Raw genomic sequence first — 18,733 nt, 5'->3', positions numbered from 1 at the left:
ATAATATTACTTTAGTATAATAAAACATAAAATAATTTGATCAGATGAAATACATTCTAATACCACGAATCTAAATAACCACGTGTCCCATCCAACTCAACCAAAGTCTGGCGATCCTCTCAACAGGAAGGACAGTTCGTCCGTTTGGTCCGTACGGAATTAAGGTTTTGAGATTTAACAGAAGAGCTTTGCAATAGAGCATATTCTGATTTATTACACTAAAAAAATAGAGCATATTCTGATTATTGGAGTTCACATATCATGGGTAGATAAATGTAACATATATAGTAGTGTTGAGGTTTCATTGGAAGAGCTTTGCAATAGAGGATTTTGACTGCAGTTTATACGATGGATAGATAAGGGGGAAAAAGAAAGGCCAATACCTGATTGTAGTTAACATGAAAAGATAAAATTTAAAATAGAGGATTCTGATTGCAGTTTACATGATGGATAGGTTAAGGAAAAAAAATTGCCAATACCGTACCTGATTGTAGTTAACATGAACAGATAAAATCTGCAATAGAGGATTCTGATTGCAGTTTACATGAAATAGATAAAGAAAATAATTGCCAATGCCTAATTGCAGTTCGTACGTGAAAAGATAAAAAAAACTAAAATAAAAGAAATTGAAAACAATAAAAAAAAGAACAATAAAAAAACAAGAACTAAAAAAAGAACTTGAAAATAAAATAAAAATAAAAAACAAGAGCTTGAAAATAAAAAACAAGAACTTAAAAAAGAACTTGAAAATAAAATAATAAAATAAAAAAGAACTTGAAAATAAAATAAAAATAAAAAACAAGAGCTTGATAATAAAAAACAAGAACTTAAAAAAGAACTTGAAAATAAAATAATAAAATAAAAATAGCAAGGGCCCAACCGGGTTCGAACCGGTAACCTATTGATCTGCAGTCAATTGCTCTACCACTGAGCTATGGACCCTTTTGTGTTGAATATCCTTATCAAATTTGTTCCTCATTTCGATGCATGGAGCTATCTACGTTTTTTCTTGAGAATTTTCTGTGACAATTTACGTGACATACATATTTATTATAATGTATATATACATGGATCATTAACCACTCGGATGATAAGTTTAATCACGTAGTCCCTACGTTCAGAAGTACTATATATGAGTCATATTTTGACTATGTAATTTTAATTAAGCTTTCGCCAACTACTAACCCCCATCAACAATATTTAGTTTTTTGACCTTAAAAATGATATTGTTGGATTTTCATCCCACGAGGGGATTTCCTCTACAGATAAAATTTATTTTTTTAAAAAATAACAATATAAGTTAATACGGGACATATCACTCCACAAACATTTAAGTTTAAATTTGACTTATACGGATTACATATTATAACTTATGAAAAAATTAAACTAAAACTAGTATACATACATTCGCAGTTATATTTGTTGTAGTTTATAAAATTCGAATTTGAGCATGCATATCTGTCAAGTGATCGATATTTCTTATATTAATTATCTTGTTATTTTTTAAAAAATAACTATTTAGATGATTAAAAAAGAAATGAGTGGATATCAATTTTTTAACTTATATGTTGACTATTGGATATAAGTTTAATAAAAAACTATGTAATTATCATTTATTTATTGTGACATATAACTAATTTTTATATTTACATAAAATTTTTAAATAGGATGGATGGTAAAAATGGAGGGAGTATATGTATGCATAAATTATAATCATTGATTTACCATGTCCAAGCGTGTCAATGTTGGTCAGAATGTGTTGCAACTTAATTGGAAGCGACCAAAAAATTACCGACCGGGAAAATTCCCGTATATATATATAACACCAACGAGATGATGTTGGCATGTGCGGCCGGTGTGCCGTTTAGATAGGTTGAGAAAACGATGATGTGAGATGAAGTACTCAATCGCGAGCCACGCGCGTAATTTCCTTTTTAAAATATAGAACAAATACAAACATTCGTATACACAATAATTGTGACCGTAAATTCCCGATTCCTTTTATTGTGATATATATATATATATATATATATATATATATATATATATATATATATGTGTGTGTGTGTGTGTGTGTGTGTGTGTGTGTGTGTGTGTGTGTGTGTGTGTGTGTGTGTGTGTGAGTGAGAGTGAGAGAGAGAAAGCCTCTCGTGAGAGATGAAAAATCCATCTCCACAAGTCTATATTAGTGGAGGAGTTTTTTTAATAATAGAATACAATATTAACCTTTAATCAAGAAGCTACAGCCAATTATTACAACAGTGAAACACAATCTTAAAAAAAAAATGAGCGCACCAACTACTAAAGACGCACACAACATGAAAAGTTTCTAAAATTATTGAATTATATTTGTGAATCTGCATCCAAAGTTAACGAAAAACTGTATAACCGTTGACTTAAGATTGTGACATACAGCCTTCACTAACTTTATATATTCATCACACTTCAGTAGTTTGAGCCCAAGCTCAGAAGCCAGTATATTAGTGGAGTGAGGAGAGAGATAGGCGTCAACCAATTCAACCAGCTGATCAGTGGCCAAACCTAGCTATAATTAATTAGCGTAGCACGTAGGAGTACGCGTATATGGCCGGCGGCAGGTTATTGCCGTCGACTTCCGGCAGCAGGCAGCCATCCATGGCCGGCTTAGACGGCGGCGGCGCACCACCGGCGGCGTGTGACCCAAACAACTTGCCGGCGGCCATCGTTCTTGTGTTTCCGGTGATGGTGGTCGCGCTGCTGTGTTGGAGGGCGGCGAGGACCCGCCGGAACAAGGACGAGTGCCGGCGGCTGGCCCGGCGCCGGCGCTGGCGAAGGCGGCGGCGGTGTCGGCGGAGGTCAGGGCGGTGCTCGCCGGGCAGGTGGACGCGTGGGTCAAGGAGGCGGAGAGAGTCGTCCTCGGCTGCACGAGCAGCCGCTGGCCCTGCCGGTTCGTGAGGTGCGACCGCCACGGCGAGCAGCTGAGCGTGGTGAGGATGAACCTGGACGAGGCGTACGACCGCATCCTTCCCGTCGTCGCCCAGATCGACACCGCGCACCGCCTGCATCACTTGCTCCAGCTGCAGGTATATGTACTTCTTCATATATACTAGTATTTCACATTATTAGACGTTTGAGTTTTGAATAGATTCATATATATGGATTTATGTGTTACTTATATATATTCACATGTCAGTGAATCTAGACGAGTGATGGATATGCTAAAATGTTTGTAATTCGAAATGAGAAGGTACTTCAGTTTTGATTTATAGTATCATGGTATTCTCTCTGTCTCGAAATATACTATGATAGTACTATTTTTTATCTCTTATACTTTATGATAAAGATAACAGTACTCCTCAAAATAAATTCACTTTTTAAACCAAGTACCTTTAGCTTTTAATAGATAACGCCATTAACTTTGAGTACATTTAACCATTAATGTTATAAAAATATATAATTATTGTTTATTTGGTTGTGATTTATTTTATCTGAATATACTTTAAATGTGATTTACATTTTAGTATATTTAAATAAATAAATTGAATAAGAAGAATGATTAACTGATAGTAAAAGTGAATGATCATTTATTAAAAATTGGAGGGAGAATTAATTAATCAATACAAACTTTCTAGATATTCGACTAAAGCCAATATAATTCTAAACATAAAAAATCAAATAGGAGTATCTAATGAAGCATCTGTCCCTGGCATTTCAGGTTATTGTGCAGGATGGGCATAAGTCAGCAACTACAACCGCTAGTTGTCCTCCTCCGGCCTGACGGTCGTCAAACTCGGTAAATTAGCTGCGTGCCTATAAATACTGACTAAGCCCTCCGTCTAAAATATACACTAGTGCATATCTAGATTCGGAGCGCTTATATTTTAACAGATACAAATATTTTATCCCCATCTTTAAAAAAAATAATTTATATGAATGAATCTGGACATTATCCTAAAAAATATCTTTTATTTTGACAGAGGGTGTATAGTTTTTTCAGGTACAAACACACATACACCACGCTCACATACACCCCCATATATATATATAGCTAGCACGTATACTGATTATATATAATTTGATCACATATGATATTCATCCTTACGTACTACCTCCGTTTTTTAATAGATGACGCCGTTGACTTTTTCTCACATGTTTGACCATTCGTCTTATTCAAAAAATTTACGTAATTATAATTTATTTTGTTATAAGTTGTTTTATCACTCATAGTATTTTAAGTGTGATTTATATCTTATGCATTTGCATAAAATTTTTAAATAAGACGAATGGTCAAACATGTGAGAAAAAGTCAACGGCGTCATTTATTAAAAAACGGAGGGACTATATATAAGAACGTCAAAGCAAGCTCTCTACTACTCCGTCCCAAAATGTTACGGAGTACTACAGTACTAGCTAATTAATCAGAGGGATTGATCTTGTGAGCGGATGCGTAATTTGCAGGTATGAAGAAACCGACATGTCGAACGGCAGGCAGTACTGCCAGAGGCCACCACGTCCGAAAGTAATTGATTTGCAGTAGTTTCTATTGGATCAACACCGTTTTCAGTGTCTAAGATCACAGGGATATATATACTCATACATGCATTTCGAGTGCTTGTAGGAGTAGTATGTACAATGCCAGGACTGGACATTAAATTAATGTGAAGTTACCACATGGTATCACAACAATCAGTCTAGTGTATATTGTACACAGTTGTATTATAGGTCTGTTTGGCACAGCTCTAGCTCCAGCTCCAGCTCAGGTGGAGCTCAGCCAAACAGTTTTAACTCCACCAAAACTGGGAGTGGAGATAGGTGGAGCTCTCTCACAAAATGTACTAGAGTTGTGGAGCTGGGTTTAAGCAGCTCCACAACTCCACTCCAGACTTAACTACTGGAGTTATATTTAGAAGTTGAAGCTGGGTTTAAATAGGCCTTGTTGGCTCAAAACCAGGAGACGTTGGCTCAACCGGGAGAAAGCCTTACCACACCTCAAAAGCTTGCTCATGAAACACAAAATAGTAATAACGCACACACAGGCTTCGGCAACGAATGCCTTTATATTTTCTCTGTGACTCACACACAACTCAAACAAACGAGTACCTGGCTTATATAACCTGTTTACATGCTGTATATGGGAGCAACCACTACCCGGGTCTTCATGCGCACATACGCACGATCTACATCTACATGCGTGAGCCCCTAACTCTTGCATGGCTACTGACCACGAGTCACGCCGAACGTGCACAACTAACAAGCATGCATGCAGCTAACTAATTACTAACTTGCCGCGCTCACTAACCACACAAGCTAATTACTCAGTCAGCTAATTACTCAGTCAACTAATCTCCAACACATGGCTGTTAACTGAGCTAATCTCCTACACGCATGCAACATATATGCAGTACTTCACTACGCGCATGACACACATACACAACTAACTAATGCTGATAATTTAAAACATGCGCAAGTCATGATTAATGCTAACAGGCCCTATATTCCGAGTGATCTGGACTCTGGAGCAGTACATTTTATACTAATCCCACGGTCACACCATGCTCGATATTCTCTTATATTATGGCTAGTTCCTAAATTTTTTTTTTCCAAAAAACATCACATCAACAACAACAACGTACTCCTATAAAAAAAACTACTGGTGTCAGAGATTATAAAGCCAAAATTCTTTTTTTTCTCTCATGGACGGATGGCGTACGGAGAAAAACTGTGTTAGGGTTGCTTTATCTACAGCTCTATCTCTATTTTATCTTTTTTTTAAGGTTGGAGTCCAATAAAATAGTTTTGAAAAAGGAACGGAACCTTCAGAGTGATTTGAAAAAATAAATTAGAAGGGTAGAGTATGTTCAGGTCTCTACACTCAAAACCTATACTACTTCCTCCGTTGTAAAATAAATCAATTTAGGTTGGGATAAAATATAACTTAGTATAACAAATCTATATATATATATATATATATATATATATATATATATATATATATATTCAAATTCTTCGAATTAAATTGCGTAGGTTGTTCAAATTCTTCGACGGACAAAATATTTAGGAGTCGGAGTTAGATTATGTAGGTTGTTCAAATTCTTGTTCTAAAAGTCAAATATTTAGTACTCCCTCCGTTTCGAAATGTTTTACACCGTTGACTTTTTAGCACATGTTTGACCATTCATCTTATTCAAAAAATTTAAGTAATTATTAATTCTTTTCCTATCATTTAATTCATTGTTAAATATACTTTTATGTAGGCATATAATTTTACATATTTCACAAAAGTTTTTGAATAGGATGAACGGTCAAACATGTGCTAAAAAGTCAACGGTGTCAAACATTTCGAAACGGAGGGAGTATAAAAGAGAAAAAAAATATTATGTTACATACACCACTCCCATGGAGAGGACTCGGATTCGCTATGATACATATTCGCCAATTTGACAGATGTGGATGGAAATGTGGATGTCCTCCGACCGTCTTCCGTATCGTAAGCGCCATGGCGAACTTCGGAGCCTCCCTTCTCACCCTTACCCCCATCTCAAACGGGTGAATGCCACTGGTTTTTTTTGGTTTGAAGGATCAACTGGAGCTGCTGCTTCATATTCTCAGGAATTCAACCGTGCTCAAGACAATGAGGATAGAACCAAAGCAGACGGTAGTTGCTGGATTTTGTCCTCTGACCTCAGTAGATGCATTGGCTTCTGCAGATGGTTACAAAGTTGCTAAGAAATGTATCTTTGCAAGGAAGATCACCGTGGTGTTGTCCAGATTGCAGGAGTTCGGTTTGCGAATGCTCCATTGTACCATTGATCCACAACGGCTTCATGCAGGAATCATGCCTGGAAGCTAAATACATAGGGTTTGGTTATTTTGATGGAGCTGACAAGATCTATGCCTCGTTTCTGTGATTTGATTTATGCCATGAAGTATAGCAATTTTATCCCTTTGATGCATCATTTTTTTGTTTTTTTAGACAAAATCAGTGGTCAAACATGGAGAAAGGAGACGAAGATAAAGGTCCATGAACACTGCAATTTTTGTTTTTGGCATTCCTCATTATCAAAAAGCGCTGAACATCATCATCAACAAAATAAAATAAAACAAATAAAAAAATAGAAAAGTTTAATTGCTATACATCGGTGTTTGATCTTCACTGACCAGTATAAACAAATTTCCATCCTTTTTTTTTTCCACCTCCAACAACCAACCAGAATGTCTGCCATCCGTCTCTCTCAACTCGTTCTCATGACACCTTATTTCTTCCTCTTAATTAAGCTTATGTAAAACCATCATCAATTTGTTCGTCCATTCATCCATCCAACCAATCATCATCTGTAGCCTTCATTTCGGTTCATGTTTCAGCGTCATGAGTTGAGCAAAAAGCAGTGGCAGATATACATATTTGTCCATCAAGCCATTGTCGTAGTCTATTGGCAGCTCGCGAATCGCGATCTTCGGCCTAGGAAGCCCATCACTTGGCATGCCCCTTCCAACAACTTCCCTGCAACATGAAGCAAAATGATTTTTAGGAGATCTGAAAGGAATTTTAAAATAACAAACCGTAAAGCCATGGAGATAGATGACAGCAATTGTATATTAGTAAATACTAATTAGTTGCAGAATCAGTACTGTGTCTTTATATTGTTGTGTCGGTGTTAAATTGGTTCCATCAAATTATTGGTACTAAGTCACATCACCCCCTGATGACAATAATCTATATCTATCAACAGTGACCCTTGTAATCTTTGCTTGTAATCTTTGCTTGCAATGGACATCACATTTGGCTATTCCATAATACTTCTAGAATATTATGGCACAAGTAGCAAGCATCTCTACATTACATCAGTGTCAACTACTCCTGTTTTTCAGTTGTCTCCCATTTTCTTTACATCCCATAACACAATTCATAGCTATGTCAAAATTCAGGCCACGATCGCATAGTAGTAATTAATAATAGGCTAATCGCTATGTCAAAATTCAGATATTGCAAAGTAGTAAATCGGATAAAACAATGGTGTTTCAGCTGCATCCATTCCAGCGACTGTGCGAGAGAGAGACAGAGGAAGCGAGGCCCAGACAGGTGGAGTACAGCCCTCCCAGACACAGACGAGCGGGGCCCAGCAAGAACAACAAAGCGACACCAACCCGGGCCCACGAGTCAGCGGCGTAACTACCCCCTTCCCGAATCACGAGGGCACCATGAAGGCATGAATGATCGATCCACCAACGCACGGACCGTCACACTGACAGCTGGGCCCCATCTAAGGCAATCCAGCTCAGTTGGGTTGAGCCGTCGGTGTCAACCGACAGCTCAGCCCTCGCTGTCTCCCCCGCCGCGTACGGACTCACTCGGTTTCCTCCAACAAATCACGGGTTAATTAAATAGTACTCCCTCCCTCCATCTACTTTTATTACTTTTATTAGTCATATTTTTAAATCTAAAAATTTTACTTCCTCCATCTATTTATGATAGTTATATTTTATCTTGGCACACAGACCAAGGATAAGTGATTGTACTTATCATCTATTTAAACATGCTACTATTCCTCGTAAACAAGCGATTCATTAATATTTACATTTCTCGATGCCTATGTAGCCAATCTTGTGTGGAAAAATGAAGAGTCATGCATTAAATCCAATAAAGCCATTAAGATGATAAGTTGTTGGATTGAAATATGACTATTAAAAATAAAATTTTCAGATTTAAAAATATGACTATCATCTTAATGACTTTCTCGAAATTAATGCGTGACTCTCTATTTCTCTACTCAAGATTGGCTATATGGGTATCTAGAAATATAAATATTAATGAATCGCTTGTTTACGAGGAATGATTAGTAGCATGTTTAAATGGATGATAAGTACAATTAATTATGCATGTGCCAAGATGAAATATTACTATAAAGAATAGATGGGAGCAATAATTAACCACGGCACCTAGCTTGCATTTATTTACCTCGCTCCCCCACCCAACGGAATAACGTGCCGCCAATTTATGGTCGCTGTGCTGCGGGTCCCACACTAGCTGACTGTCCTAAAGACTTCAACGTGACACAGCTAAGCTGAGCTAAATGAATCGATTAAGATGGAGGCCGGGCCATGATTAAGTGGAGTAATATTTATCATTATTTAATAAGAGTACTTTGCTATACTAATTAACTCCAAAAAAAAATGTTGGTGAGATGCTTGGCTAGCTGGATGCGTCTTTTGCTTCGATTCCCGGCAAACTGCCCGCGACAGCGACCCACTACCTCCAACAGTAAAAACACCCCGCACCGACACTCACTTCCGTTTTTACCCTCTCAAGTGTACTAATCAGTAATCACAACAAATTAATTAACCAGCATTGCTAATTATATTTTTTTACTGACCTCGTCGGAGCTTGGACTTGGAGTGGGCGGTGACGGCGGGGGCCTTCCTGGCGGGAGCGGCGCCCGACGAGCCGGAGCCTGAGCCTTCGCCGCCGGTGGCGGTGTCCTTGGGAGGGAAGAGCACGGCGTCGATGCCCTGCACGGAGATCCTCCCGTCGGTGTAGATGTCCGGGTCGAACAGGTAGGCGGAGCCCTCGCCATGGCCGAACTTGACCGACCCGTCGGCCTCCCTCGCCGTCACCTTGTTGGGCAGCCGCAGCGTGTCGTACCTCACCTTCCCGAAGCGGCGCACCGCGTTGTACATGCTCTCCTCCGTCTGGTACTCCGGGATCATGTGGTAGTAGAGGATGTTCTCCGGCGACCCCGGCTCGCTGAGCTGGTCGGTGGTGAGCCGCGCCATGGCCTCGTCGTTGGGCGCCAGCACGGTGAGCACGTACCCCTCGGAGACGAGGCGGCCCATCTCGGTGGCGAGCGAGGTGAGGTTGACGAGGATGTCGGCGAGCTCGTTGTAGCCGCCGTAGAGGAGGAGCGTCTGGATGAAGTCCTTCACCTGGCTGTGCCCGTCGAAGTGGTGTTTCCCGGACCCGGGCCCCGGCGCGGGGGCCGGCGCGATGGATGGGCCCGGCGCCATCGCGTCCCAGATCGGCAGCACCGGCGGCGCGCCGGGGGGGACGGGCGGCGCGGGCTTCTTGAGGCGGTGCGTCCTCGGATCCACCTCGGGCGCCCCCGTCGGGAGCACCGCCGAGATCGCGGCGAGGCTGCGGCGGCGGTTGAAATCCTCCTGCACGGAGCGCGGGACCAGCAGCCGCTCGATCCCGTGGATGACGCCGTCGGGGCGCACCACCGCGTCGGGCCGCGTGACCGCCGCGGCGCCGACCCGCATCGGCGAGGCGGAGAGGTCGACGCGCTCGCCGGAGAGGGTGGGGTGGGAGGAGGGGAAGTCGGGGGAGGAGGAGTCGGAGGCGTGGAGGCGGGCGGGGAGGACGTGGAAGAGGAGGAGCCGCTGCAGCGAGCGGAGGTTGCGGGGCTCGAGGAGGAAGCGGCGAAACTCCGGGTCGAGGTCGCGCTCGAGCGCCTCGTTCCGCGGCGCGAAGATGGTGACGTTCCCCTTCCCGACGGCGTCCTCCAGCGTCTGCAGCAGCAGCGCCTTCTCCACCAGCTCGGCCAGCTCCGTGTAGTGCGAGTCCAGCAGCGCCACCAGCACCGAGTTCGAGTTCACCCCGTTGCTCGCCGCACCACCACCACCACCGCTGCTGTTGTTGGCGGCGGCGGCGGAGGAGGGAGTAGCGGACAATGCGGGCTGCTCCGGCGGCGCGGCGGTGGCGGCCGCGGCGAGGAGGAGGAGCAGCAGGGCGGAGACGCCCATGGCTGCGGCGGCGGCGACGGCGGCGAGGTGGTTGGTGGATGGGATTGGGTTTGTGCTGTCTCGTGGGAGGAGTAAAAATGGAGGTGGGGTGGTGGGGGTTTATTCGAGGAGAGAGAGATGGAGACTTGGGAGAGGGGGAGAGAGGTGAGGCGATTGTGTATAACAGTAGGGAGGGGTGGGTACAGGCTGGCAGGTGGGGCCGGGGGGAGGGTGTGTCGGTGTGCGGCGCTCTGCACCAACCTGTGCAGGTTCGCGACACGTTTTTTGTACGACTTTTTAGGCTTTTTTTTCTTTAAAATATAGTTCACGAAAATAAAAATTTTAGATGTCACATCGGTTGATTGATTGGATATCAAAAGAGCTTTTCAGATACAGATGAAAAAAACTAATTTCATAACTCATTTAGAAATGCGAGACGAATTTTTTTTGAGTCTAATTAAACCGTCATTAGCATATGTGGGTTACTGTAACACTTACAGCTAATCATGGACTAGCTAGGTTAAAAGATTCATCTCGTGATTTTCATGCAAAATGTGCTATTTGTTTTTTTATATATATTTAATGCTCCATATATGTGTATAAAGATTCGATGTGATGTTTTGAAAAAAAAAATAAACCAAGTCTAATTACTCTAAAAAAATTGATTAGTTTGGTGTGTGTGTGTGTGTGATGCTTTGGGCCAAGTTTGCTTTGCGTGGTGGCGCGGGTTTGTGTTGTGTTGTGTTGTGCCGGCGCGCGAAAACCTTTTTTTGGGGGCGAATTTGCTGTCGTGTGCTTCTTTTTAAAACTTTTTAGCTGTGCTTTTGGGGGGCATTTGACCTTTGCTTTCATCCGTTGTGTTTGATGGCGTATGTGTTTGACCATGCTGCTTTGCACGCTGCGGTATACTAGTACTTAACTTTTGTACAATAATACGCCATGGTGGCACAAGATGTAGGATAGGATGTGTTTTGTTTGGACCACCGTTGATCATTGATACATTGACCATTCATTTTCCATCACACATTGGTAAACATAATTCTGCTTTTAACTGATTGTTTGCCATTCAACTGAGGGCATTGAGGTGTTCCTTCTATCTACGGGTGAAAAGTAGGCTAAGATTGTGTTCGTTTTTTTTTTCAATTAACACATTTCCCAAACTTATAAATGAAACTTTTGTAAAAGAAATTATATATAGAAGTTATTTTCAAATCAATAAATAAATTTATTTATCAAATTTATAATAATTAATACTTAATTAATCGTGGTTAATGATCTACTATCTTATTTTGCTTGAAATAGATTAGCCCAGGTGAACTTAATGTTCAAACGCACCGTAAGATAAGGGACAAATTACCTCGTCTACAACCAAGGGATGATAGGATGGAAATGTATCTAACAAGATGCCGAGTTAATTAGGTCATTGGGCTGATTGGTGGAGGGAATGGATATGGTGAAATTAGGAGTTCGTCCATGCTGATTTGGAAAACGTACGGATATGGTGTCAAGGAAATTTTTATCAAGTTATTTGCAACAAATGAAAACGTAGTTTTCATCGATACTAACAAGCGGCCGGTTACAGTTGTTAATACTTCGATGATTATTATCTAAAAAAAAAAGTGCAAGGCTAACTAGTACGAAGGAAACAACATAGCTACAGTAATAACAAACAAAAGGCTTTGGTGATTCCATAGGTGCGAGGTCAATGCCAAAATATCGTCATTTTCATATATACGGGGATGAATGGATGATATGATATATACGTCGGATGTGCATTTGTGAACTACAACCTTACCGAGCCAAGATGTTGATTGATGAACAGATCCTGCAGCAGTTCAGTTCCTTCCAGGTATATGCGTCTTAGTTTTGGACCATATCGATCGATTAGCCACAAGCTGACGCCATATAATTCAGCAACAACACTAATCTAACAGAAAAAAATATTATGTTGGTATTCACGCCATATTATATCCTGTCAAAAGAAAAAAAACTTCATTGGTTTTTGGTTGGTGTTCACGCGTTTCTGTCGGTGTTGGATGAGTGGCATGATTTTGGTCTGAACTAAAGAGGCGTATTCATATTCCCCATCGTTTAATCAATCGCCGGCCGGGCACTCATATGAATCATGATTCACGGCTAACACGCTGCACATTTTAAAATTTAAAACTGAATAAGATATCGCGCTATGCACATCTCATAGAAAAAGAGAGGAATAAAACTATATATATATCACTACGTTGGTATATATCTCATAGAAAAAGAGAGGAATAGAACTTATGTTGCTCAGTTGGTGAACTGTTGGTGATATTTTTTCAACTCGTTGATAACTTGACTATGTTTTTTTCCCTTAATTATTAACCTATAGAGATATTACTCCTATTTTGAGATACCCACTCGGCTGTCCTGCCCTTGAGGATATGTTCTTTTGCTAGCTTTTCCAACTTAACCCCTTCGTTTTCCGCGCGCATGCTTTCTAAAATGTTAAGCGGTACGGTTTTTTTAAAAAAAAATTATACGAAAGTTGCTTTAAAAATTATATTATATTTTCTTTTAAAAAATTATTAATACTTAATTAATCATACGCTAATAAGTCACTCTGTTTTGCGTGCTAGAGGGATTAATTCCCAACTCACTCCAAAGTCATGCATGCCATTCCTAATGGACGTGGGTCGTACGGGACAAAGTCCGGTATCGGGTTGGGTTGAGCCCATTATATATTGAGCCCAATAAAAGAATTCCAACCCAAGAAACAAGCCTAGGACCAACATGCACAACCACGTGTGAGCAAGTTTAAGTGGTAGAGCGTATGGTCAGTCAAGTAGTCAATCAGTAGCTACAAAAATAAAGCAAATTTTGCTTTGCACCATCTTTTTATTTTCGATATTTCACTTTGGATCATTCTTTAATCAAAGTTTTTAATTTGAGATGGACAACAAAAGCTAAACGCCCAAAATGAAATTCACTCATAAAAATATATATCCAGAAACGTTATTACAGTAGTTTAGCTATAAAGATATCTCCAATTTTACAACATCCTCTCACTTCTCCATTTAATTTGCATAATTGACAATATCAACTAGTTTCTCCCAAGCAAGCTTGACTGTGTTCTTGAAAAGGGTTGCAGATGATATGATCAGAAATAGCTTAGCATAGCTTTCGGCTCTTGAATCCAACGATCCTTCATAATCGCATAAATTTCACGCTTTTGAACATCCTCAAGCAGGATTTCATGAACATCAAGAACATTGCGGTGGTCTGCTTTGCTAAGATATTCCATGGCAACTCTATATCCATTCAAACAATTAAGCCCTTCAGTACATAACATCACCGTTCCATGGGGAACAGCGACAACCGGCCTTGGATCTATCTTCATTGCATTGAGCATGACAGAATTTATTAGGATATGGCGTAAAAGCTCCAACTGATCTTTCATGCCGTAAAATCCAGTAACATAGGCGAGCTTGAGATTGGAGTGAGCGTGATTGGGGAGACTTCGAAGAACACCATGATCTTCACAGTAATGTTGGTTATCATAGGGCATCCACATCTAGAAAAGAAAATGGCATATGGAATATTAAACAGATACTATATGGTACGTGAAATTAATTGTAAGTGAGTGATAAACTTACATGCAATTCCAGTATTTCAAGCAAAGGAGCAGCTTTCAGGATGCAGGCAAAATCAAACATATCAGCTTCCCTTGGCCGTACGCAAAACGTCAATTCCAATCTCAAATGCTTTAGATACATAAATTTTACGGTCTTCTCTGGCAAAGTAGCCCTCTGACAAACACAACATGAGAAAGAAACAATCAATGCCACAACTTACACAGGGATGGGTGCACATGCATTTTGAAAATGGAAAACTGAGTTTGTGTCACAAACCTTGAGTTCTGAACAGTTTACTTGGCAGTTTGGTGAAGATATATTCAAGAGCAGAATCTATATCTGATAACTTCATCATGACATTTGTCATCAACAAAGGTCCAGGAGGTGCTAAAGGTATCAGTGGGCCTTCATACTCAAGTTTTGTCAAACCAAAATTTAATTGTATATCTTGAAGCATTGTACAGTTCTCGACTTGCAAATGCTTAAGCTGGTTTAGAGGTTGGGATGTCTGCAATCTTGTAAGCATTCCACAATAAAGGATACCAAGAAAATTCAAGGCATTGCAGTTTGAGACCAAAGTCTGCATATCATCATCACTAATATCTGTGCAATCTAGCTTAAGCTTTTGAAGGTTCCGAAAACCCATGAAATTCGCTGGCAGCTTTAGAGAAACAGAGATAAGTTTCAATGCTTGCAACTGCAAGCTGTTAGTAGCATTGAAAAGCTTAAAAGGAAAGTTATATGGTGCCACTTTAGGATAGTAAGGATCCAAATCAAGAATAAGCTGTTTTGTCTTTGAAGCAATAACAAAGTTCAGCCACCTATCTATATGGTCTGCATCTTCGTTTTCTAATTCATAAAGAATTGCCACTGTTTGAACTCCTAGACCACTGCGTTGCTTTAACACTGAATCGACTCTCTCGATGAAAAGTTCTTTATTTAACCTCTGACCATCGGAAGTCCAACATCTTTTGATATGATGATGCATTGAAAGCACTGTATAAAATCTAAACACCAAGCTTTCTCGGGAACACCAAATATTTTTCCAGTGGTTTGATAATACACTTGTCCTTGCAGCCTCCTTTAATGGCAGAAGTGATATGATACGATTCAATATATCCTGTAATCACGAAGCAATAATATCAGAAACAAACATTAAAAATTATTCTACCAAGCAATATGCTAGTACACGCAGGAGAAGGTTGCAGCACTACAAATCGCATACTGTGTGCAAGTCGCCCAAGTGAATCCTTGGTCTCTTTCTTTCGACCATTACACCATTAAGTTGTTTGAATTTTTCACTCTTGCCCTCTGCCATTCGATTCGATGAAACTCTCTATCTGCATGAAGAATATTGAAAAGAACATCAATGCGCGCAGGTGAATATTTGGCCATACAACAACATCTATATTATTTGTTCACTCCAAAAGCCAAACCAGTTCAATATTCCATAAATGTAAGCATTATCATCCTCGTTGGCTTGATGCTTGATTTACTATTTTTATATACAAACAGGTCAAGGATTTATGTTTTTCTTCAAAAGACTTGAAGGCCACCCAAATAAAGTTACTTGTAGAAGATATTAAATCGCTAAGTGTTCTTTAACACTTAGTTGAAGCAACTAAAGATTGCAAAGTGTGCAGAGTTGTGAATGACATCCTCGCCAAAAGCCATTTACTGTAAATCTAGCATATGAGAGAAGCAGATCTAATCTAATTGGCCTGTTCCAAAGCAGTAGATTTGCAAGATGTTTATTTTTTCTAATTGGCCTGTTCCAAAGCAGTAGATTTGCAAGATGTTTATTTTTTTTTCTTTCTTTCCATATGCTTAGTCCCTGGGGTTAAAAATGTCGTTTTCTCTACTACTTCGAGTCGGCGGGATCTTGTATGGCTGGATGTTTGCTGGCAGATAATATAATTTCCAAGTCAAGAACTTAAGATAGTTGCAAGACACGGGTATTTTGCTAGCTTTATTTTGGGAACAAGGATGAGTACCTGAGACGCCGGACGACGAGATTGTCGGATGCAGGAATCTTGCAAGCAGCAGCAGGAGGTGCAGATGCAGCCGGCCCGTTCTGAGGAGGAAGAAGACGACCTAGGACCCTGTTTATTGGTGCGGAAATCCGATCCGAAACACTAACGGACAAGTATAGTAGTCGAAAACTGACACGAAAACGGACATGAAAACACTAACCAAGCAGCGGGCATCGGTGCGGTGGAGCGGTCTGGACGCAGAAAGGGTGGATCTGGGGCGCCATGGCGACCTCGAGAGGGAAGAGGCTCAGCGAGAAGAGGAGTTGGAGCTCGCCATCCTCCTGTGTCGCGTCCCGCTCACCGACGGCGGATGGGGAGCCATGCTTCGTCGACGGCGAGCAAGCAAATCCGGCCGTCAACAGTGACGTGGAGGGCGCATGGTCCCGCTGCCACATTGGTCAGGAGTGGGAGAGATAGAGTAAGGGGAAGGAGGAAGATGGATGAAGGTAGGAGAAGAGGGTATTTTGGTCAAGAAAATTTTAATGATATGCTTGGAAGATGTATGTAATGTAGTGGTACATTTGGAATTTCTACAAAATTATAAATGGCATAGTTTCAATTTATTGAATTGTAATAGTATATTTTCAAACGAACAAATTTATAATGGCATGAATCCAATTAACCCTTCAATTTTAAACTCATGTTTAGCATCTATTCTATACAGAGAATCACACATTCAATTCTAGTTATTATTTTTCTAAAACTTGGACAAAAAAGCATGGAAGACCCTGATCGTAGTGATGAGAGTTTGCGGCCTAGAGTAATCGAAATCAATAACTGAAATAACATGCATCAAGAGAAATACCCAAGGGACTTCCGGCTAGCTTCACAAGGTGGTGAGCTAGCTGGCCTGGGTTTGAAATTTTACCCCTTATATTTATTTGATATTAGGTCATTCCCTAATATTCGCGTTTGAAATAACCTGCATTAATAATTTTCTTCCTTCCATTGAACACACAAAAGAATTACAATATTATAATATTGATTTGATACAGGTTATTGCAGAATTAGCAATATCAACTAGTTTCTCTCTAGCAAGCTTGACTATGTTCCACCCCGCTCTTAAAAAGGGTTCCAGACTGGTCATCCGATCAGAAATAGCTTACCATAGCTTTCGGCTCTTGAACCCAATGATCCTCCATAATCTCATAAATTTCACGCTTTTTAACATCCTCAAGCAGGATTTCATGAACATCAACAACATTGCGGTGGTCTACTTTGCTGAGATATTCTATGGCAACTCTATACCCATTCAATCAGTAAACCCCTTTAGTGCGTACCATCAGCGCTATAGGAGGACGAGTGACTACTAGCCTTGCAAAATATGATGGCATATTGTATAACTTTACAAACTCAGTGGCATATTATAGAATAGGGACAAAGTCAACGGCACATAATGGATTCTCTCTAAAAAAATAATCTAGTCAAATTGTTTCTTTATCTCATTTAAAACAAAACATTTTTTCACCAAACACATTAGTAGAAATTCGAAAGAAGGTAAGAAAAAGAGGAGGTTAATCACTAGCTCAAACACACGTAGGGAAAAGTTACCCACATCCATGGTATGGTATATGATCATATTAATCGATAATATACTAATATTATTAAAATTGTTCTTCGTCATAATACGGAGTGAAACTAAAACTTTAACCTTATATTCTTCTGTTGTTCCATCTTCTTCTTCTTGTTGTTTTCTCATTCTTATTTATTTTTGATAATAAATATTGATACAACCAGCACTATTATTTGCACATGAATACTAGCAGCTAACTCATGTGTGTGTGCTTCGTAATATATATTATCTATGTTTTTGTATGAGTAAAAAATAATTATTATATTTATTAATATTATTGTACTTATATAAGGTACCTGACTAGTTTTTTAATAAGCGGAAAGATATTTTTGTTAAACACAATCTAAAATGCTATAAAGATTAATAATATTGAATAATATATAATCATATAACAAATTTTATGGATGAATTAGAGATCGACACTTGATATGAATCCAATGATTATAAAGCTATATATATTGTTCAAGTGAGTTACGGCATTCTATTTACTAGTTACATGTCAATGCATTACAATGGGATCTAGAGATAAAAATAAGATTTAGTTTATTTCTAGTCCAATTTTTATGATATATTCAGGTTTTTATATTTCTTTAGAGATAATATTGTATAAAAAATAGATAATTTATTGTTTTATAAGTAGATTAGTTTATCGTACCCCATTTGTAAAATTCTAAGTCCGCCACTGTCAGTTAGGCTGGACCTGAATTCTATGAAGGGAGAACTGAAAGCCAGAGTTAATAATCTGCTGGAAGAGGCTGTTTAGGGTTAGATATTGCTGATATCGCTGATTCTATTGTATTGCAGATTACTCTTTTGTGGGATAC

The 18,733-nt window shown here is 39.8% G+C and overlaps 2 protein-coding genes, 1 long non-coding RNA gene and 1 other non-coding gene across 4 annotated transcripts; 1 reads left to right on the top strand and 3 right to left on the bottom strand.

The window, feature by feature from the left end:
• Positions 1-870: 870 nt before the first annotated feature.
• Positions 871-942, bottom strand: TRNAC-GCA (transfer RNA cysteine (anticodon GCA)). The gene has a single exon. It is a non-coding gene; the product is annotated as a tRNA-Cys (tRNA).
• Positions 943-2,461: 1,519 nt separating this feature from the next.
• Positions 2,462-4,665, top strand: LOC107281665 (uncharacterized). The gene is made up of 3 exons (XR_001547421.3): positions 2,462-3,062; positions 3,695-3,772; positions 4,438-4,665. It is a non-coding gene; the product is annotated as an uncharacterized lncRNA (long non-coding RNA).
• Positions 4,666-7,001: 2,336 nt separating this feature from the next.
• On the bottom strand, positions 7,002-10,843 carry LOC4342453 (fasciclin-like arabinogalactan protein 15). The gene is made up of 2 exons (XM_015792371.3): positions 9,351-10,843; positions 7,002-7,480 (listed from the first exon to the last, which is right to left on the bottom strand). The coding sequence occupies exons 1-2, from the start codon at positions 10,714-10,716 to the stop codon at positions 7,407-7,409; spliced, it is 1,440 nt and encodes a 479-aa protein (XP_015647857.1). The 5' UTR covers positions 10,717-10,843; the 3' UTR covers positions 7,002-7,406.
• A 2,792-nt stretch (positions 10,844-13,635) lies between these two features.
• LOC4342452 (F-box/FBD/LRR-repeat protein At1g78750) lies at positions 13,636-16,742 on the bottom strand. Its single transcript, XM_066312623.1, has 6 exons — positions 16,298-16,742; positions 15,529-15,643; positions 14,580-15,423; positions 14,406-14,477; positions 14,325-14,356; positions 13,636-14,242 (listed from the first exon to the last, which is right to left on the bottom strand). The coding sequence occupies exons 2-6, from the start codon at positions 15,619-15,621 to the stop codon at positions 13,829-13,831; spliced, it is 1,455 nt and encodes a 484-aa protein (XP_066168720.1). The 5' UTR covers positions 15,622-15,643; positions 16,298-16,742; the 3' UTR covers positions 13,636-13,828.
• Between the last annotated feature and the right edge of the window lie 1,991 nt (positions 16,743-18,733).

This window comes from Oryza sativa, chromosome 7, assembly GCF_034140825.1.
Source record: "Oryza sativa Japonica Group chromosome 7, ASM3414082v1".
Lineage (NCBI taxonomy): Eukaryota > Viridiplantae > Streptophyta > Magnoliopsida > Poales > Poaceae > Oryza > Oryza sativa.
Note: the sequence above shows the minus strand (reverse complement) of the source record. Positions and strands in the feature narration are given on the sequence as shown.